This window comes from Ambystoma mexicanum, chromosome 11 (genome assembly GCF_040938575.1).
Source record: "Ambystoma mexicanum isolate Mex_15411 chromosome 11, UKY_AmexF1_1, whole genome shotgun sequence".
NCBI lineage: Eukaryota > Metazoa > Chordata > Amphibia > Caudata > Ambystomatidae > Ambystoma > Ambystoma mexicanum.
Genome location: NC_090934.1, coordinates 1,078,747,886 through 1,078,770,892, shown reverse-complemented (window position 1 = coordinate 1,078,770,892; position 23,007 = coordinate 1,078,747,886). Strand labels below are relative to the sequence as shown.

At 49.0% G+C, this 23,007-nt stretch overlaps 1 protein-coding gene across 2 annotated transcripts in view; it reads right to left on the bottom strand.

The window, feature by feature from the left end:
- The window catches only part of UBE2Q2 (ubiquitin conjugating enzyme E2 Q2), a 1,419,211-nt gene that overhangs the window by 343,554 nt on the left and 1,052,650 nt on the right, over positions 1–23,007 (bottom strand). For both annotated transcript variants that reach the window (XM_069624339.1, XM_069624340.1), the window contains exon 10: positions 13,425–13,473. In XM_069624339.1, coding sequence (XP_069480440.1) covers positions 13,425–13,473 — 49 coding nt within the window. The remainder of the gene's footprint in view (positions 1–13,424; positions 13,474–23,007) is intronic.

Genomic DNA, 23,007 nt, shown 5'->3' with positions numbered 1-23,007 from the left:
GAGTAAGCAGTTGGCTCAAGCTGCTGCTCTGTCCAACATTCCAGAATCAATATATTTAGGTCAAATTCTAATAATAATTCAAAAGCAACGTTGTGTGGTATTCTGAATAGTTTACACAAAATAATTGCTTCAAACTACTTCAGCTCTGGCAAGTAATTGTGACCCCAGATCTCAATACCATATTGGGGGAGAGGCAATATTCTTGCCGTAAATAGCAGCAAAATAGTTTTTGCTGAGTAGCCCACATTTTTACCTATAAATACACTTATTGCATTTACTGCTTTCATACACTTTATTGTAGTTTCACTTCAGTGGTTTTGCCAACCCAGCTTTTCATCAACATGAACACCAAGGTATTTGTAAACCTTTACTTGTTCGAGAGAGGATCCCTGAAAGGTCCACTGTATCTGCATTGGAATTAACTGCTTATCGGAGAAAACCATATGCTTTTGTAACTGTTCACAGTCAACCCATTTAATCTTGCATAATCGCTCAAAGCATTGAGCAGGGTTTGCAGTCCCATGGGGTGTGGTCATGGAGCAGCAGATCGACCGCATAGGCTAACCAACTTACAGTAGCAGACCCCACTTTAATCGGGCAAGTATGTAAATTCCTAAACTGCTTCTTCAAGTCTGCTAAATACAAATTGAAAAGCGTTGCCGCTACAATGCACCCCTGTTTCACACCACAATGGGTAGGAAGTGATTTGGATAGTTTCCCATTAACATCCAAACGGACATGTACCAATGTTTCTGTGTACATCATTAACATTCTTAGTAGCACTAATGGGATGTTCCAGGCTAACAATTCTTTCCATAGTTAACGGTATTGAAAGCTGCGTGAAAATCAATGTATGCGCAATATACTTTGTTTTGACGGCGCTGCCATGCATATTCAACTGCCAATTGAAGTATGAAAATGTTATGCGAGGTGTTCGATTTTGGCCTAAATCCTGTCTTGTTTAAGGGGAGGATATTATACGTGGTTATCCACATATTTAATTCTGCCAGCAAAACCATAGCAAAGATTTTGGCTGGGATGTCAAGCATCGCTAACATGCAGTAATTAGCTGAATTATTCCAGGCTCCTTTTTTATAGACAAACCACAAGTTTAGCAGAACAAGTCGGAGTCAAAGCGCTTGTAAATTAAAGAAATTAAGGAAGCACTAAAGCTGCAGGTGACTGAGGGGTGTGGGAGCACTGCCAGATGCCACCCACAGTTAAGCAACTAAAGGACCACAGACAATTCTCAGTTTCAAGAGCTAGCCATCAGCCTGGGTGGATTTCCATTGCATTCAGCTCAGCAGCATTGAACGGAGTTGCGCAATCGCGAAGCAGTGAGAGAGTGCTTCTGGCACTGGCCACGTTATATTTAATGCTAATGGCTAGCTCTTGAAACTTTCAGCCTCAGATGAAGAGTCGGTGATGACTCGAAACACGTGTCAGGCTATCTCATCATGAAATACATTGGACTTATGAGAAATCCTTCCTTCCTTCCTTTTTTTGAATCACTTGGAACATCTGTCATTATTGCACTGTTCAGCGCAGTGAGACTGAGAATTGTCTGTGTTTGTTTAGTCTTTTTTATAGACTCAAGATGCGCCAGAATTTTGGCAACCTGCCAATGTCGGCCAATTTCAATGAACAAACTATGCAGAACGTGGGCCCAGATGGCGGGTGACTGAGCAGATTGTTACTAATCCCATCTGGGCCCGCCGTCTGTGAATTATTTAAACATTCAATAATAGCAACAATGTCAAGTATTGATGCCCTGCATTCCCAGGTCTTAAATGGCAATGAAACCACAGCCTCAGTAGGGTCCATTACTCCCAAAGTCACTGCAATGTGCTTTGCCCAGTCTAATTCTGAAACACAATTAATCGACAGGTCCCTTTTTTTGTACCACGTATGACATTTTGAACAGTCTAAGCAACGTCGGAGGCAGCCGTGTCAGGCAGTGCGGCCTGACTTATCTGGTTTAGGGTGCTTTACTCGAACTCCTCAGTGACAGGGTAGCTGGTGCCAGTGAGCCCTGCGACTGTGTGGTTCGTGCTGCCAGCAGTGAGGTGTGTGGCACCTCACACCCCATTAAGTCCATTCGGAACCTTCAGCCCCTGGCTTACCTCCACACAACCTACGACCTACCTGCTCGTAGATAGCGGTTTGAGGTCCAGTGTGGTGGGAGTCTCAAGAGGACGCACTGGGCGTTCGCTCAGCGCCACACAGGTTCTGGGCTCAATACACAGGTAAGCATTGTTTTTCACTTCCCCGCAAGTTTGTTGATGTTTCGTGCTTCGGACCTGTGTGGTGTTCTGGGCATACAGTGCCTAAAACAAGTATGCCCTTCACAAGGCTACAATCCCTGCTCAGTCTGGATATGGACATTGTCCGGTCCCTAGAAGCAGACCTGGTTTCTACCCCGGTGCTCCCTAGTGCCCAGAAGGATGGGGGGCAAGGAGGGGGGAGGGTGGACTCCATGGTTCATTCACCATACTCGCCCCAATCAGATTACCACGCGAAAGGCAGTCATCTCTCTGAGGTACTAGCTTTAAGCATAAAAAGGGGACAGAAGTTACAGGCAGACAAGCGCCTACTTTCTGAACTTCTGTGTAAAAACAAAAATATCAATTGTGACACCGAGAAGGATGCTAGGGTTGTAAGCGCTCCCTTTTCCTCCTCTATAAACAAACAGCATCAAGCACCAGAGATCATGGTAGAATCTAGGGTGAATGAACTTGATCTAAAGGGTGCTCAGACAGTTGCAATTCAGCAAATAACAGGGGAGCACTCTGGCATTAAGATTCCAGAATACCCTAATGGGGGGGCTGGGTACCCTTAAGGCACCCGACAATTGGTTGCCCTACAAGGACCAGTTGTTGCAGGACTTAGCGGCTTGCCTACATTTTGATGATTTACGGTCCTGTGTGACATCTATCGGTCACACACTTTTGGTACCACCCTTTTTAACTCCACAAAAGTTACTGAAACCTGAACTCACTTGAACGGATAAGTTCTCTCAAACCTCACTTGGCCTTTATGGGTCAAATCAGGAATGTCAAACAGATTCTACCGACTTTGGCCAGCTGGATATATGGCTTTGCAGGTGAAAGCAGCTGTTCCCATCCATAGTGCTGAGGTCGAAGGTCCCACTGAGAGTACTACACTCTCCCATAAGTCAGTTACCTAACCAGCTCCTATACTATACAAGGATCCACGTCTCAAGAAATCAGCTATGCAGACTATTACGAACCTAACCTCAGGAGTTTTACTATGGACCCCTGCAATATTATTATCACTAATGTGGAGAAAGCAGGCCAGTTTGAGTCTAGAGAGGCCCTTAAAAATAAAATCTTAGCTTGGTTCAACCAAAAGGTGGCGCCTAATTGCATCAGATCACAGGACCTGAAGGTACTCCAGAGAACTCAAATCGAGAACTGGTGCAGCTCAGATAATACAGATTGTGTAATCGCGGGCTGTGGCTCCAGTAGTTTTCCCCTGTTCCTGCACAGAATAGCCAATCTGAGACGCTTATCTCCGTTGTCTAGATTGAACATTGTTATGAACTGATCTGTTCTAGTTATACGTTTTGCCTGCCTCTGCTGACCATTGTCCGCCTTCTTAATTACCCATCCGTCTGTACTACTATGGGACATGGGCCTAGTAGTAGCCTTTTTGAATTTGAACTACATTCGAATTTCAAAGTATATGTTTTTTACCTCCATTTTTAGAAATGCTTTTTTGAATGAATTAGCCAATTTTCATAGTATTCTTTATTACACCAAGGCCTTGTATTCTTAGGCCTTGCCATTCAGTGTTATATTTTGCATTATTTGGTATTGCTTATGATTGTAAAGTACCTGTTCTTGTTAGTTGTCCATGTTTGTGTTCTGTTGTGTACGTTATATGTTAATTTGTTATGCGCCCCGATGCTTTTGGCACTATATAAACATAAATAAAATAATTTCCCAGTTCTGTCTTATTACGCATTCCTGCTAAATAAGCAATTCACAACCAATTCTCTTTGCCACAATTGATTTTATGTACTTTAAACCATTTTTGGTAGGTTTTCTTGATGCTTCTAATATAAAAATTAATTTCATGGGAGTCTTTAATTCCAAAACGAGGATAGATCACTGCAGCAATCTTAAGTCGCATCTGTTTTTTTGCAGCTGCTATCCTACCATGTGAATGTCTAATAACCTTGTTGGACCCCTCGATAGGAGTTTTATATTTTAGACATTAATGAAGAGAAAGCTGGAACTATCTCCAACACCCCATTGTCATTAATGTATCACATTGTTGAATAAATGCAGGAACTAGCCTTATTACTGCCCGATTTGCTCTGGTTAGATTCTGGCCATGCCACTGTATACTGTTATTGCCTTCATTAAGATGGATATTGCCATTTTCATCATACTAATTGGGTTTGCTTTGAACGGCAAACGGTTTAAGCAGGACAGAAAGAGAGAGATCACTTTCATACTGTGGGACAATGGCCATGTTTGCAATTAATGTGAGCCCAGAACTATTTGCAAACACAGTCTATAGTCGATGCACTTCTCCCATTGACCCGTGCATATGCCCCATGAGCATCGCCTGGACAATAACCATTTAATCTCGTGAACCCACAGTGGTCCAATTACATGGTCCAAGGTTTACCTGGGCGATTGGTTGTAAAGCGGTTAGACAGTGCCGTGCTGAAGTCACACATACATTAGGGTCTACAATTGGGACATTTATGACAGCGTCCCCCATGAGCCAAACCGGAAGGCAGTGAGAAGAGAATTTCATTTGTTTTTCCACTAAGTTTACATTTGCCACAGTTATCGTCAGAGGCGTTGCTAGGGGCGGGGGGGGGGCTATAGCCCTGATCTTTTGGTTGTAGCCCCGGATAAAATCTCAGAAGCTACAGCTAAAAGACTAGCTAGCCCCCAGTCCAGAGAGTTCCAACATTAGCATAGCCCCAGGACTTTTCCAGACCTAGCAACACCCCTGGTTGTCATATAATTCGGCGGATCATAAATATTTACCAACACCACACTCAGTCATGAATGTGACAATCACTGTCTGTATTGTATTAGTAGTCTCCTTAAGGACTTCAATGTTCCATGGCTGTTTTACAGAAATCAGACCACCACCTTTAGGGCAGCCTCTCGGGCCCTTCAATGCCAGTTGTTGTACTGTGTTTTGACCATCAAATTGGATTTCCTCCGCAATCCAAGTTTCCTGAAGAGCGATGACACTAAGGAACAAGTTACTTGCCTGTAACTGTTGTTCTCCAGCATGGGTCTGGCATGGATTCACATGCTCATGAATATTCCCCGTCGTCAGGCTGGGAATCCTCGGTAAAGAAAAAACCAGTATCAGTTTCGTTTCTGATCTGTCTTTCGTAGTAATAACCAATCACTGGTCTCTGCGTCATACTGACCACAGCCAATGACTGCCCTCTACCTAAGCACCGCCTCTGGCAGCCATCTTCAGATTTGGAAGCACGTGAAGTGGCAGTATGACCAAGTGAAGAGCCGCAGAGGGGTAGGCGGGAGGGTTCGCATGTGAATCCATGCCAGACCCATGCTGGAGAACAACAGTTACAGGTAAGTAACTTGTTCCTTCTCCAGCATGGGGTCTGGCATGGATTCACATGCTCATGAATAAAGAATACATAGCAGTACACACATGCACAACCACGGGAGGTGGCAAAGGCTCAACATTAAGCATCACATCAACTCAACATTAAGCATCTTACCTCCTCACCAGGCTCACCTCAGGCGAACAGGTTGCGCAGCACTGCTTGGCCGACCCTGGACTCCTCCCTGGAATCCCGGTCGACGCAGTAGAATTTCGTGAAGGTGTGCGTCGACCTCCACGTAGCAGCCCTGCATATGTCCAGCAGGGGCACACCAGATAGGAACGCCGTGGTAGCTGCGATCGCTCTGGTGGAATGGGCTCTCGGACGGCCAGGCAGCGGTCGGTTTGCCAACCGGTGACAGCACATGATACAGCCGGAGAGCCATCTGGAGATGGAAGCCTTCGAGAGAGCCTTCCCCTGATTGACAGGTCCAAAGTTCACAAAGAGTTGTGACGTCTTCCGAAAACCCTTCGTGCGGTCCACGTAGAACTTCAGCGCTCTAGCTACATCCAGCGAGTGCAAAGTCCTCTCAGCCGGCGACGAAGGCGACGGGAAGAACACAGGTAACACCAAGGGTTCGTTGAGATGGAAGTCCGACGGTACCTTGGGCATGAAGGAGGGGTGCGTCCTGAGCACTACCCTCGTGTCGTGGAAAGTCAAGTACGGGGCCTTGCAGGAAAGGGCCTGGATCTCTCCCACTCGTCGTGCGGAGGTGATGGCCACAAGAAAAGCTGTTTTCCACGATAGAAACTTCAACGGGGCCGAGTGCAGAGGCTCGAACGGAGGTCCCATGAGCTTGGTCAGCACCACGTTGAGCTCCCACGCCGGGGCCGGAGCCTTCACCGGCGGGAACGATCTGAACAGTCCCTTCATGAACTCTTTCACCAGACGATGAGACCACAAGGACGTCCGCCCCGTGGTTCTGGTGTATCGGGAGATCGCAGCAAGATGAATCTTGATGGACGCATGTGCCAGACCAGCTTTGGCCAGCGTCAGCAGGTACGGCAGTACTTGGGGAGCCGTAATCCGTAGAGGGTTAATCTTCTGTGCGTGGCACCAGACAGAGAACCTCTTCCATTTGTGTCCGTAGCATTTAAGAGTCGAGGACGCCCTGGCCTTTGCAAGAACCTCTCTGCAATCGGCCGGTATGTCGTATCCTCCAAACTCTAGTGCTGCAGGAGCCAGGCCTGCAAGTTCAGCGACTTCGGGTCGTGGTGGAGGATGGCGCCTCCTTCCCTGGAGAGTAGATCCGCGTCCGCCGGCAGCTTGATCGGCGGGGACGCTGACAAGTCCAGAAGGTCCGGGAACCATATCTGCCTCGGCCACGCAGGTGCGACGAGGATCATCCTGCACCGTGACCTCTTGAGCTGGTTGACGAGCCGGATTAGCAGAGGCAAGGGAGGGAACGCGTAGAGGAACAGGCCCTCCCAGGGGAACGAGAAAGCATCGCCCATGCTCCTCGTCTGGGGAAACCTGCTGGCGAACCTCCGGCACTTGGTGTTCGTCGCCGTCGCGAACAGGTCGATCTGGGGTGTGCCCCACCGTCGGAAGAGGCGATCCACCAGATCCTGCCGTAGTTCCCACTCGTGGCACGAGCGCAGCTCCCTGCTGAGTGAGTCGGCGATGGTGTTTTTTATCCCTGCCAGATGAAACGGCACCAGAAAAATCCCTTGGGCGACGGCCCAATGCCACAGGTCCTGCGCCTCCTTGGACAGCGCTGGGGACCTGGTTCCGCCCTGTTTCCTGATGTAAAACATGGTGGTGGTGTTGTCGGTGAAGATCCTCACCACCTTGCCCTTGAGGGACGGAAGGAAGGACCTGAGGGCCCAAAACACTGCACGGAGCTCCAGGACGTTGATATGTAGGGACTTCTCCGTCGGGAGCCAGAGTCCCCTTGCGTGCAGATTTTCGGTGTGCGCTCCCCACCCTTCCAGGGAGGCATCCGTGGTCACAGTCTCCTGGTGGGCTGGGGTCTGGAAGTCCATGCCCGCCGTCAGATGCGCGCGGGTGCCCCACCACCGTATCGCTCGTCGGAAACTCTCGTCGAGCTTGATCCTTTCCTCGAAGCTGCCCGTCGTCTGGATCCAGCGCGCATCCAGGAATTCTTGCAACGGGCGCATCCGGAGCCTGCACATGGGAATGAGGTAGATGCAGGAAGACATCATCCCGAGGAGGGACTTGATGGACCTCACTTTGGCCGCGTCGGCCACCAACATCCGTTGCACCTTGCCCAAGATGGTCCTGGTCCTCTCCTCCGACGGGGAGGCCAGAAGGGACACTGTGTCGAGCCTCGCTCTCAGAAACAGTGCGACTTGCGCGGGCACCAGGTGGGATTTGGCGTAGTTCACGGAGAATCCCAGGTCCGTGAGGAGTTGGACGGTCCTTGCCGTGTGGACCACGGCGAGCTCCCTCGTCTTGGCGCGGATGAGCCAGTCGTCCAGGTAGGGGTAGACGTGGATCCCCTCGCGGCGCAGCTGCGCCGCCACCGGTGCAAGGCACTTGGTGAATACCCTGGGTGCCGACCGTAGTCCGAAGGGAAGGGCTTTGAACTGGTAATGACGCCCTTGGACCACGAATCTGAGGAATTTGCGGTGCCCCTTTAGGATGGGAATGTGGAAGTAGGCATCCTCCAAATCCAACGACGATAGGAAGTCTCCTTCCTCCAGCTGACCCAGGACGTGCTGGAGGGTGACCATCCGGAACTTCTGCGCCTTGATGAACTTGTTCAGACGTCGCAGGTCCAGGATGGGGCGCCATCCTCCCGTCTTCTTCTTCACGAGGAAGTATCTCGAGTAGACTCCGGAGCCCCGAAGCCTCTTTGGGACGAGTTCGATGGCGCCCTTTCTGAGCATCGCCTTTACCTCCAGGAGAAGTTGAGGGACGTGAAGTTCTTTCCTGGCCACGGGGGGGACGCGCGGGCACCTTCTTTGAAACTCGAGCGCGTGGCCCCGGGCCAGGGCGTCCAGCACCCAACGGTCGGTGGAGATGGACTCCCACACGCTGACGAAGCCCGCCAGCCGGCCTCCCACCGGGGTGCTTCGGTGGGGGCCCGACCCCAAGGCCGGTTCAATCCTGCTTGGACGCGGCCTTGCCGCCTTGGCGACGACGGCGGGGTCCGCTAGACTTGCCTCGTCCTCTGTAGGCCTCTTGCGACGACGAGCGGGCCGCTTGACGGTAGGAAGCGAAACCGCCGCCGGAACCTTTGGAGGCGCCCTTGCCTCCGCCGCTCCGAAAGGGCGTCCGTCGTTGCAGGACTCCAAGGGCCCGGGCCGTCTCAGTATCCGCCTTGATGGCCTGAAGGGAATCGTCCACTGTCTTCCCAAACAGGTTGTTCCCGTCGAAGGGCATGTCCAGGACTCTGGTCTGGACGTCCTGCCGGAAGTCCGTAGCTTTGAGCCATCCACGACGTCGAAGGCAAACACCGTTGCCCAGCTGGCGGAATCCAGTGTCGGCGATGTCCGTCGCCACGGTGATGGCGTGGTCCGAGGCCACCTCACCTTCCTGCAGGATCTCAAGGGCCTCCGCCCTCTTGTCGTCCGGCAGAAAATCCAGCAGGGGAGCCATCTTGTACCAGAGCTCCCTGTCGTAGCGGGCCACGATAGCCAAGGCGTTGGCCGCTTTAATCGTCGTCGCTGCCGATGAGATGACTCTACGCCCCATAGTATCCAATTTCTTTCCCTCGCCGTCCGGCGGGGAAGTCGATGTGGAGGCCGCACCCCCCCCGCTTTCTTCCTGGCTGCCGCGGAGACGACGGAGTCCGGGGTAGGCTGCGCCCGGAGGCATAGGGGGGCCGTGTCCGGGACCCGGTACTTTTTCTCGTACCGGTCTCTTCTAGCTGGCGTCGTGGAAGGGTTCTTGAGGAGGGAAAGGCCCTCATCCCAAATGTCGTCCAACAGAGGCACTGCGAGGACCGTCTTCCTCTTGGCCTCGCGCCGCTGATAAAGGAAGCCTTCCTTTTTCTTCTCCTCAGGGCAGAGTTGGAAAAGCTCGGAAGCCCTGGAGATCATGGAGTGGAAAGATCCGATCTCGTCGGGCGGAGAGGCCCTGGTGGGAGGCGACGACGGAAAATCCTCGTCGTATGCCTCGTCGTCCGTACCCGTCGCTGCCGTGTCAGTCCCCGTATCATCCCCTCGGGTGGACGGGGAGGAGGGCTGGAAGGGGCGCGACGGTTGAAAAGGAGGTGGTGGATGGATCCTTCTTTTCTTGGTAGGGGGAACACCAGAAGGTCCCGGTTCTGGATCCCCCGACGGGAGAGGTTCCTCCGTCGGTAACGGTAGCCTCGTCCTTATCTCGGAGCATAAGGACTGTATGGCCAACAAAATGGCCGCCGAGTTGTCTTGCGGCGCTGGCAGAGGGGAATCCGACGGGCGAGCAGGGGCCCCGTCGGTATCCTCGACGATGTCGTCGTCGTCACCTGCGTCGGGGTCCATTCCGACGGGCTGGCCTTCTTCCACGCCTAGGCCGTGGCTTAAGACCTCGATCAGCTCCTCTTCTGAGGTTGAGGCCGACTCTACGACGACGCCCTGCCCCCCCTTCTTCTTCCCCACGGAGGGTTTCACGGGGGTCCTATCGATGGGCACAAAGGAAGACTCCCTCCGAGGAGGCAGGGAGATTCTGGGCCCTGAGGTCGCCACCACTGGTGCAGCCACCACAGGCTGAGCCAGGGCCGCCGCGACCGTTTCGATAGAGGGCTTGGTCGGATGGATCAAGGCCTTCACCACCTTAGGTGCGCTCACCGCCTTATCCTTGAGGGAGGGGGCACTGCCACGCTCCTCCTCTGCCTTAGAGCTCGACCGGGGCCTCTCCAGGAGCTTCGCCGGGTGCTCGGCCTTCCTCTTACCCGACCCAGAGCGTTGGCTCGTGGTTGATGGTGCCGGGGAGGATGCGCCCTGCCTGGCGCCCGTAGAGCCCGACCGTTCGGCGCTCCCGGTGCCAGCGGACTCGCGGTGCTTGGCCTTATGTTGGGCCCCCGTCGCCGGGGCGCCCTCAAAGGTCTTAGAAGACCGCTCGGATTTCTTCTTCTTCTCGCCAGACGGGCTCTTACCCTCCAGCCAGTTGGCGAGACGTTGATGGCGGTCCTTCATGGTCCGTTCCGACATGTTGCCGCAAAACGCACAGTCCTTCTCCACGTGCGTCTTGTCCTCATGAAGGCAGTAAAGGCAGAAAGAGTGTTCGTCCTCCTTGAAGACGTTCTGCAGCTGGCATCCAGGGCAGACCCTGAACAGCTTTCCGGGCGTCGAGCTTCCCTTCTCCTGGGCCATCTCCGAGACAGGGCCTGAGAAGCTTCTGGAGTCCTCCGAAGTGTAGCTCGACGAAATCTTCACCCTTGAGGGGCACAGATGAATCCGACACGGGTCCCCGTTGATCGGATGTAGGATCGGTGGAGCTTGAGGCTCTTTTGACCGAAAGAATCGAAGTTTTTTGTAAAAAGCGCGAAAAAATAGCACTAACGCTCGAGAGCAATAGCACGAGGATCCCAACACATGAACGTGCGGTAAAAATCTGAAGATGGCTGCCAGAGGCGGTGCTTAGGTAGAGGGCAGTCATTGGCTGTGGTCAGTATGACGCAGAGACCAGTGATTGGTTATTACTACGAAAGACAGATCAGAAACGAAACTGATACTGGTTTTTTCTTTACCGAGGATTCCCAGCCTGACGACGGGGAATATTCATGAGCATGTGAATCCATGCCAGACCCCATGCTGGAGAAATGTATTAATGTGTGCTACCAGTCCATCGTCACCAGACAAATGGACAAACCCACACATGTTCCAGGAGCACAATACATTGACATTGGGACTGAAGTAAAATGTCTAAATGCAGATGGCAACCATTGCCAATAGCCGTCACATGGTATAGCGCCAAGTCTGTTGGTTTGCTTAGGCGTTGCACAGCCTCACCCTCGGATATAACATTTCCATCTTGACTGGGAAGTATACTACCATTCCGCTGGACTACACTAGGGCCAGTTACAGTGGCAGGCGTTATCGGACAGATTTATACTATTCTTCGAAACAGTAATGATGGGCCTTAACATGAGGAATCATCACTACTTTGCAGGTATAGCCCAACCTATATGGTTCGTCCTCATATCTGAGTACATAGTCTAAAGTGGCCTCAAGGTTCAAACACACATTAGTGATATACTCTTGAGTATGTTCAGCCTGATCGACAATCTTGATTTCTTGGGTCGATATCCCTCTTAATGGTACAACTTGGTGAAAAATGGACAGCACTGCGGCTCTATTCAGTGGCGGAAGAGTATCTATGCGGGAGACCAGTTGGAGTAGTAATGTCTTAAATAAACCGGCATTGACACTATCAGCTAGTGTGAGGATAGGTATGATAGGTTTCACTATATTAGGAGCCCACATATCATAACTTAGTTTGTGTCTGCGGGCGCGCGACTGTCTGCGTTGCTAGTTCCTGCCAGATCCCAGCAGACTAAGTATTAGATATAACATTCACTGATATGTCTTTGCTGGTTGGGGGGGGGGGGGGGGGGGGAAATCGGGGCATCACGCTTTTTAGGCAAAGAACTGACCAGAATAACAGATGTCCGAGAGGCCAGTTCACTACTCAACGGTTCATGGAGAATCTCATTATACAATATTTACCATTCACCACACCAACATTCTTACATGATCTCAGATGTTTATTATTCATGAATGCTTGAGAGGTAGGTTTCATTTAAGCTTTCCAAATTGTCCTTTCTTTACTTTCCCATTATTTACCCTGTTCACAGATCCATCGCTACAGTATTTAGGTCACAAGACATCTTTTGTGTATCAAATATGTCGACCCGAGTTTTTAACGGGTCCGTATTTGTGCTTTGATCTTTTACAATTCCGATTGATGCTCTTATGGAGGAGCAGAGATTGCACATCCAATTTATTTTCAAGTCACTCGCATTTAGCAACGAGAGTTGACAACATGTTGTCAAGTTCCCAAAACATGTCACTGGACGTCATACTAATTGAGCTGTAGTCATTCACACTTTTGTTGGGAATATCAAATGTACAGGGAAGACCTTCAATTATACCAATACACTCATCCATATGCATTTTAGGGCACTCACATTTTACCATCCAGACAATCAACTGAACCTTGCGTGTTGTCAGTCTGTTCATTAAAGTGCTTGCATGGATCAACATCTAGATTGCAAGCAGTGGATGAAGTGTCTCTTATATCGCCCATATATTCAGCCATAGATATATCTTTGGATAAATATAATTTATTTGTAGGTTTTAAGCAAATGTCAACACCATCTTTCACGCCCCCGTGCACCATCGCGGCGACAAGGGTGTTGCTATGCTTTATATCATCAGTTGCCAACAACAGAAGGGCAGTTTCTGTAAGATTTTCACCATGAGAGTGTTGAATTATTACTGCTGTGCTTGCTAATGGTTGCTCCAAAAGGAAGCTTGAGCTTCAAATATATAACCCCAGGCTTGGCGCTAGTCGTCAAGTGTGTGTTCCTGCACAATGCAACAAGCCCCTGCTGAAAGACTCAGACATGGTGGTGTTGCCAAGGGAGCCTCCCAGCAAAGCCCTGAACAAAGCATCTCGTTGTGGGTGGCGTCCCTGGCCTCCATTGCCGCCCCATCCCTTGCCCCATGAATAAAGTATGAAGGGTATTGTATTCTGATGGCACTGCATTGCATATAGAGAAAGCAGAATGGCAGTTTTGGAGACAAGGGTGCAGCAAATGAGGAATTCCTTTATCATAACCTGTCAAGACAGAATATAATTTTCTATTAGCAAGTAAAACAGTGGATATAAACAAATATAGTACCTGTTTTGTAAGAAGCTCCATGCACAGAGCGCCTCCACCAAGGACATAACTTTAAAAAAGAAAAAAAATGTAGGTGAAATAAATGTGTGTTTGGAATGCATATAATAAAGGTTACTCTCATAACTTTCACTTTGTAATGAAGATAAGTTACACTACCATGACAAAATGTATAACCTGCTCACTGAATCAGGCAGTGGCACCTATTTGAACATTTCTATTCAGTGAGGCTGTTAGGAAGTATTTATAGAAACCAGCGCTGTGTGTTGCAGATTGAGAGCCTACCTAGGTGATGAACAAGGGCTTTTCACACTTGGCTTTACAAAATGTTCTCATGGTAGCGTAGGTTGAGCAGTAAGGCAGAGTTTGGAGAACAGTGGTTAAGCTTAAGGATACTATACACTAAACCATACACATTATATGGGATACATTACTCACCGTAATCGTATTTCTGGTACTTGTATCTGCTTAGATTCACATGCTCTGCATAGTCCGACATCTAGTGGAAGTCGCAGAGTATTACAAAATTTGCTTTCGAAACTCGAAAATGGACGGCAACAGGGTGTGTTTAGTAATACTATCCCTAGTGTGACGTGTACTGTACCCATGGTCCTGCACGCGTCGAGGTCCCTCCGATTGTTTCTGACATGAGGTTGCATGAAGTGTAGCACGAGTACAGATATAAAGCAGACAGTGATAATCCAGAAAAACATCTATGCGCCTTAGACTCCAGAAGGGGAGGAAGGGCGTGCACATGTGAATCTAAGCAGATAAAAGCACCAGAAATACGATTACGGTGAGTAATGCATCCCTTCTGGAGCTTGTGAATCTGCTTAGATCACATGCTCTGCATAGATTAGCAAGCAGTATCTGGAGAAGGAGGTGGGAAGTTAGAAGTTACAGTAGCAAAGATGTTCTAGGACCACTTGCCCCACCTGTGAATCTGCTTTAGAGTGTGTCAATGCAATGATGCTGCGTGAATGTATGGATGGAACTCTATGACATGCATTACTCACCGTAATAGCATTTCTGATGATTTTATCTGCTTAGATTCACATGCTGTGCATATGGTCCAACATCCAGTGGTAACTGCAGATTATGCATCTGGTCTTTCGGGGACTGAAAGGGGACGTCGGCATAGGCGTGTCTGTAACACTATCCCTATTGTGACATGTATTGTAACCAAAATCCCTCACGCGCCGAGGTCCCTGCGATTGTATTTTATCTGCCATGGGGGAGCCCAAGGCTATTGTGAGTACATAAAGAGAAAGTAGTAAGATGTCCATGTTCCTACCACCGAGCAGGGAGGCAGGGTGGGCGCATGTGAATCTAAGCACATACAATCATCAGAAATGCTATTACGATGAGTAATGCATGTCTTCTGATGCTTGTGAATCTACTTAGAATCACATGCTGTGCATAGACTAGCGAGCAGTACCCAGAGTTGGAGGTTGGTTATGAGAAGGAACAGTAGTGAAAAGATGTCTTAATACTGCTTGTCCCACCTGAGTATCCGATCTAGAATGTGTGTCTAGGCAACAATGTTTGTTTTGTAAAGGTGTGTACAGAACTCCAGATTGCCGCTTTGCAAATGGACTCAAGGGGACCATTCGCAATGAATGCTATGGAAGCCCCAGTGCCCCGAGTAGAGAGTGTTCTAGGCTTAAAAGGTAGTTATTTCTTAGCAAGAGAATACAGTGTGATGCATTTAACAATCCACCTTGAGATAGCAGATTTAGAGACAGGATACCCTTCTCTACCAGCTGCCTCTAGAACAAAAAACTGGCTCGTCTTCCTCAGTGGTTTTGTTCTTTCCAGGTAAAACATGACTGCCCTACGCACATCTAGTGTGTTTAAGCTTCTTTCGGCCATGCTCGTGGGATTCTGGACAAAAGTGGGTAGTTCAATTGATTGGTTCACATGGAACTTCGAGATGAATTTAGGCACAAATCTGGGATGAGTGTGCAGAACCACCTTATCCCTGTGGACTGTAACAAAAGGGTCTAGAACTGAAAGGGCCTATAGTTCGCTAACCCTTCTAATCGAAGTGATAGCCACGAGGAAGGCCGTCTTGTAAGTAAGGTCTTTTAGACTTGCTTTATGCATTGGCTCAAAGGGGTACCCCATGAGTCTGGTTAAAACCACATTTAGATCCCATACGGGAGCTGGGTTAGAATGAGGGGGTGAATTCTTTTAACCCCTTCCATAAAAGCCTTAATAACATGCATCTTCCACCACAACACTTTCTGTTGTTACGTAGTGTAGGCTGAGAGAGCAGCTAGATGCACCTTTAGGGAATTAACCAGTCCTGAGTCTAACAAATGAGTTTGGTACAACAAGATGTGTGGGGGCCACCAATATCATGGTGACTGGTTCTTGGTGCATCTTGTGCACTATTTTGTTGAGCAGGGGAGTCGGGGGGTGGGGGGGTAGGAAGCATAGGCAAATTTCCCTGACCAAGCTATCCAGAGTCCGTTGCTCCTGGAGCGGTTCTGGGGGTACCTGGAGGCGTAGTCTTGGCATTGGGCATTCTCCTGAGTTGCGAACAGGTCGATCTCTGGCAAGCCCCATTCTGTGAAGACACTGAAGACAATGTCTTCGCGTAGATGCCATTCGTATTCTATGGGCAGTGGGAAATCTCTGCTGAGCACGTCCGCTAGAAGATTGAGTTCTCCTGGAACGTGTTGGGACAACAGGAACATCTTGTGTTTGAGAGCCAACATCCACATGTTTTGGGACAGCTTGGATAGCCCTGGAGTGTGTGCGCCCTCTTGTTTGTTAAGAAATACATGGCTGTGGTGCTGTCTGTCAGGACCAGGACTGTCTTTCCCTGTAGCTGTGTCTGAAAGGCCTTCAGTGCTTTGAATACCGCTAGCAGCTCTAACAGATTTATAAGGTTGGACGTTTTTTGTGGGGAACACACTCCATGCGCTGTCTGCTGAAGCAGGTGAGATTCCCCCACCCTGTGAGAGATGCGTCTGTCGTGAGAGTGGCTTCTACTGCAGGGGTGGTGAAGGTCAACTCCTTCAAGAGGTTTTCCCTCAACCACCACTGCAGAGAGCGAGAACGAGGGCTGGTGAGACAACTACCAGATCTTCCCATTGTCCGCTGACCTGACACCACTGGCTGTTGAGCCACTCTTGCATGGGACGCATGTGCAGCCGCGCGTGGAGAACTAAGTAAATGCATGACACCATCATACCTAGCAAGCGCATGGCCTTACGTACCGTCAGTTCCCGACTGGCTACATATTGGAGGGATCTGAGAAAGCATGTTCTGAACCCTCTCGGAGGGGAAGAGGAGGCCGTCCTTTCTCCGAATCAGAGCCACTAGAAATTGCTCGACTTAACTGGGGTCTAGGCTGGATTTCTTCTCGTTGATGGAGAATCCCAGAATGAACAGGAGGTCTATTTTCTTCTGAGTAGTCACTAGGCATATTTCGTAAGCGTCCCCTGTTATGAGCCAGTCGTCGAGGTAAGGGTAAACGGGGACGGATAGTCTGCGCAGGTGTGCTGCTGCTACTGCCAGGACCTTTGTAAACACCCTTGGTGACGAGGCACTGCCGAATGGGAGTACTTTGAATTGATAATGCTGGTCCTCTATCGTGAACCTTAGATATTTTCTGTGCGCTGGCAACATTGAAATATGAAAGTATGCATCTTTCATGGCCAATGTTGCCATGTAATACCCCTGTTTCAACAGGGGGGTTTACTTCCTGTAGGGTTACCATATAAAACTTGAGGTTTGACAAATTTGCTTGTTGGGTGCAAGTATAACATAGGGCGCATGGTGAGGTCCTTTTTGGGTACAAGGAAGTACACTGAATAGATACCCTAGTTTACCTGAAGAATAGGGATGGCTTCTATGGTGTCCTTTTCCAGAAGTGCCTCCACTTCTTGTATTAGGATCTGAAGATGGTCTAGCGTCAGGCGTCGTGCTTTGGGCGGTCTGAATTGTTGGGGTCAAAGATGTTTAGCGCCCCCCGACCAGGGTAACAACGGAGGGGACCTCAATCCGTAGGTCATTTCTGACCAGAGGCTGTGGCTCCCCTGGAGTGGGGCCTCTGCCTCTACCCTTCCCAGGCCGCTGACCACTAGGTCGATAGTTGGCGGGGATGCTGGATGCTTGCCCAGAGTTCCAGTTGTTTCCCGTATTGTACATGTTCTGTGAGAAATGGGATTGGCCTCGAAAGGACCGGCGGGAACTGCTTCCCCTCTGGGGAGAGCGCTTTTGAGTGATTTGTTGAAGAGACTCAAGAGTCTCATGCTCTTTTTTGGCAGTCTCTAGAGCTTTGTCGACTGCTTTACCAAAGAGGTTTGATTCCTCGATCGGTTTATTTATAAGGGCTGCTTGGGTCTCCGGCTTGAAGCCAGAGTTTCGGAGCCAAGCGTGCCGTTTGAGCATGGTGGCCTGAGCTACGGACCTTCCTGCCGTTTCTGCAGTATCCATGGTGTTTTTTTACATTTGTGTTGATCTGCCTGCCCTCGGCCACAATGGCAAGTCATTTGGTTCTTGCGGGTTCAGGCACTTCCTGGAGAACTTCTTGCACCAGGTTCCACTGTGCATCGGCATAATTGGCAAGCAACGTAGTGTTGTTTGCTATGTGCGTGGTAAAAGCAGCTGCCGTGGTAATACGCTTAGCCAAGGCGTACAGTCTTTTCAATTCCTTATCAGGAGGTGCCTCTCCTGTAGCAAGGGGTACTCCTGCCAGTTTTCGGGTGGTGGTAACCACTAGGGAATCAGGGGTGGTGTGGCTTTTAATATATTGAGGGTCGGTAGGCGATGGCCGAAATAATTTCTCCACCCTTGGATTCACTGCCCTGGTCAGGGATGGTGTGAGCAGGGAAGGAGCCAATCTCCTTTTAATGGAATTTAGGAGAGGAATGGCTTGGCTGGAGGGGGTTTTCTCCGAGTATGTCAACCAAGAAATCTTGTTCAGGTATGGCCTCCTGGGTGATGGGCTGCCTATCTTAAGATGGCATTAAAAGCCATCTGATAGTCTACTGGTGAAGCCTGGCAGGCCGGAGTGGAATCCAAACATAGGACATCTGTGTCCTGATCATGAGTAGTGAGCGCCCATGGTTCCGTCTCAACTTGAGGAGTGTCCTCCCAGTCTTCCGTGGCGTCCGCCTGGTCAAACTCATTGTAGTCCTGTAGGAAGTTAGTATCCGCTTTCTCATTGTAAATGTCTTGATAAGTGTCCATCTGGATTTTATCTTCAGGGTGGATGGAAGTGTTCTTGAGAAGGTCCTATATTTCCAGTAAATCTCAAAGTTGACACAGAAGGGGGGTCCTCCCAAGTTCTCTTGGGGGTAGGGTGCTCTGAAAGCGAGACAAACTTTTCCAAATGGTCCATGCACCCTTCAAATGTTTCCCTGGTCCATTTAGACGAACCAGAAGGGTCAATGGGTGGAAAATCATTTTCCTTCCTATGGCGCCAAAATGTGTTACTAATAGCGCTAGACAAAGGCTCATGACTGTCTTTTTAGTCCCCGCGAGCATCTGGGTGCTGTGACATCTTTCGACGTGTCCGCGGCACGCTCTTTGCGCTTAGTCGACTCTTTAGGCTTCAGCCCCACTGTCTGTAATTCTTGCAATACTTTTGGTGATGTCTGGTGAAGTGGCCCGTGCCGTATGACTAGGAGGCCTAGCGGTAGATTTTTCACCTACCGAGCAAAAAGGCGGCCCAGAAGTAGATTTTCGCCTACCAAGAGACTAGAAGGCCTCGCGGTAGATTTTTCTCCTACCGGGGCCTTAGGGACGTCGGAGCGTCAACTGAGCGCGCTTCGCCGGCCAAGTGTGTTTTGAGGTAGCGCCCTTTATTTTTGAAGGCCCAGTCGCAAGACGCTGCTGCGGATGTGGGGAAGGCTGTTGATCTTCAAGATCAGAGGAATCAGTCGAAGTCTCCGGCAGTCCTGTCGGCGCTTTCAGCCGTTTCGGTGGAACCGTCGAAACTGGGGTTGGGGTTGTGTGTTTAGTGTGTGTGTTTTTTTACGCCCCGTCACCGGATGTTGTCCCCCATAGCGTGACTTGTGTCAGGCCTAGCAGATTCGGGTACGGTGTGGCAGACCTAGAAGGATCCGTCATAAGGTCGATGGCATCTGGTACGGATGCTTGGTCATCACTAGTGCCCCCATCACTTTGGGGGATGCAGCGGTGGGGGGGGGAAGATCCAGCCCGCAACATGCCATAAGCCGGCCACCGTTTAACGCGGTGCTCCTTAAGTGTTTTAGGTTGAAGGAGTCTACAGGCTGCGCACCGCGCTTCATCGTGGTCAAGGGGCAGCCAGTTATTGCACTTATCGTGCTCGTCCTTCCACCAGACCTAGAGGGTAAAGAGGGGGAAAGAGGAGACATAGCAGAAGATATCACCACCCCAACCTCACTCTCCCTACTGTGTAGCCGGCCAGAGGGCCCGGCCACGTCGCTGGCTCTGCCGCCGGATCTTAGGCGTTGAAGTCCACCGCCATTGACAGTTCACGCCGTCTTCATCGTAGTATCTGAACACCATCGAAGTGACTTAGGGGAATAACTGACAAAGTCTGTAAACAGGGATAAACAATGTCTCTTATGAAGAGCTCTGCAATAGGGCGACCAGTTATCTGGGCGGAATAAAACAATCTGAGGGATCTTGGCGCGTGAGGGATTTTGGGTTGGGTACACGTCACGATAGGGCTAGTGTTACAGACACGCCTATGTCAACGTACCCTTTCAGTCCCTGAAAGACAAGATGCAATACTCTGCGGTTACCACTGGATGTCGGACCATATGCACAGCATGTGATTCTGAGCAGATTAACAAGCATCAGAAGTAGCAGATTTGCAGACGGCATCTAGGAAGTTTGCAATGAAAGCTAAGGTAGCTGCTCCACCTCTGGTAGAGTGCAGCCTTAAGTAAGATCTTGTAAAAGGGAATAGCAGAGCTGTATGCACTCGACTATCCATCTGAAGAAGGCGTTCTTTAATATGTGATTGACCTTTCTACCAGGCGCTATGGAAACAAAGAGTTGGTCTGTTTTCCTTAGAGATTTTGTTGACAAAGTACAAGACCACCCCTGTACATCAAGTGTATGGAGACTCCTATCTGCTGAGTTTGATTGATTTTGAAAGAAGGTAAGGGATTGATTTACATAAAACTTTGAAATGAACTTAGGTGAGAACCTAGGATGTAGTCAGAGGACAACCTTTTCCTTGTGTATAATGAAAAAGGGGTCATGTACAGAAAGCCTGTAGCTCACCGACTCATTTTATGAAGGTGATAGCTACTACGAATGCAGTCTTGTAAGTAAGACGTTTTTGGCTGGCCTTGTGCATCGGCTCAAAGGGTGGACCCATGAGCTTCCGAGCACAACATTGAGATCCCAAACTGGAGGAGTGTAGGAAATTGGGGGGTATAGCCTCTTTACCCCTTACATGCATATCTTAATGACAGGTGCTTTCCACTAGACACATTCCTCTGTGAAGTGGTGTATGCAGACAGGGCCGCCAGATGAACAAGTTACTTAGCCCTGGTAATGTTCTTTCGATTGGATGGTCCTCCCACGTATTCCTCATCTTATGATAACCTCTCCAGCTTCAGCTGCTTCAGAATTATTTTTTCGACAGAGGGCGATGTGTGCAGTGTCGTCAAGTCTGACATCATTAGCATATGTACTCACGCACGCAATGCCCGTTGGCTTCAGTTCTGTTACCCCCTGCTGAAGAGGAATTACCAGGCGTACCCTAGACCGTAGGCTCACAGAAAGCGTAAAATATAACACGTAAATTGTATGGTGGGTAGGCTGGGAGGCGCAATGAGGAATACGTGGAGGAACATCCAATTCCAAAGTACGTTACCAGGGGTAAGTAACTAGTTCTTCGAATGGATTGTCCCCTCCCACGTATTCCTCATCTTATGATAGACTGCCAAAGCAGTAATAATTTGGAGGTTGGAGTACAAATTAAATTTAGATCTAATCATGGACTGAATGAAGGACTGCTTTTGCAAATTGTCCTCCCTGGCTGGAAGATGAATCCAGGCAGTAATGTCTTACAAAGGTATGGATAGATGACTAAGTGGCCGCTGAACAGATATCATTGATTGGGACACATTTTAGCAACAGAGGTTGCCATGCCCCTTGTGGAAGGTGCCCTTAAGCCAGCCTTCAGGTGGATCCTTGCCTGCTAACCTGTAGCATTCGACAATAGCCAGGATGATCCATCTGGATATGGTTTGGTTAGTAACCGCAATACCCAATCTGGAACCAGTATATCCAATGAATAATTGGTCATCTTGGAGGAATTTAGCCATTCTGGACATATAAAAACAGGGTCCTTTTTGGGTCCAGTCTATGCAACCTCTCCTTTCCTAGATGAGGAGGTGGATAGAAAGTTGGTAGTGTAATTTATTGTGACAACTGGAAGTCGGCTTTACCTTGAGAATGATTGTCTTTATGGAATACCGTATATGGAGGTTTACAGGAAAGGGCCTGCCACTCACCCTGCAAGCTGACGTTATTGCAATAAGCAAATGTTTATTGGTTTACATTCTTTATTTAGAATTTATTCCATAAACAACATAACCAACACACAAGTGAGAACAGAGTTTAAGTGACCATATACATTTCATTCAATCGTATAAACCAAGCAGATCACAAGTATATCAACTAAATTCCAGCCTTGAAACCAATAGTAAGACACAACAAGACTTCACAAGACATAACACCCCCCACCCAGCAACCAAGTCATAGTTTACACCCAAAATACCTGAACCTACACTTCACCCATACAATTCATTAAAGGTTCCCCATCTTTCTTCATATTCATTCTCCCGATGAAGTCTAAATTGCCTGAGAGTTCTCAAAATGTGAAGGTGTTCGCATATCAGCCAGCCAGTTTTCAGATTGTGACTTTCCTAGATTTCAACACTTTCATAATGTGTTTTACTGCCATTAACAACGCCCTATCAATCCAGTCTGAGGAAACGCAAGCTTCCTCACATCTACCTTCAGCCGAGAGAAAGACCACAGCCATAAAAGTTAGAGGAAATGATATGTTCCCCACTAGATTGATCCGATTCAAAAACATCTTTCCAAAAATCTAACTCTGACATCCCCAAAGCATGTGTGAGGGTCCCCCTCGAACAATAACAGCCCCCAACAAAGATCAATGTCGGTCAACCCCCTTACACACATTCTCACAGGCGTTCAATATATACGACAAAATCTGTTGATGAATATACCGCAGATGCAACTCGCATACTTGGCGTTTACTGCTCATTGGTACACTTAACATTTGTTGTCTCTCATCAATTGTGACAAAGAAGTGTATCTCTCATGCTCTCTATTACCTAATCGGTATTGATCAACCAATTCATCAAAGGAAATTATTCTCCCCTCTTTCCACACATCTTCAATTTTCAAAATACCCCTATTAGCCCAGCTCCTCCAATTTAGCTTTTTATTATCAATCTGTTATCCCGGATTAAGCCAAATAGAAGATGTACCATAAATAAACAAATCTTGCTCACACCCTAATCCATTAGTCCAAAGCAGATTTCCTAGCCACTAATACTTCCAATTTGGCCTCCGAGTTAGGTAGTTTTCCATA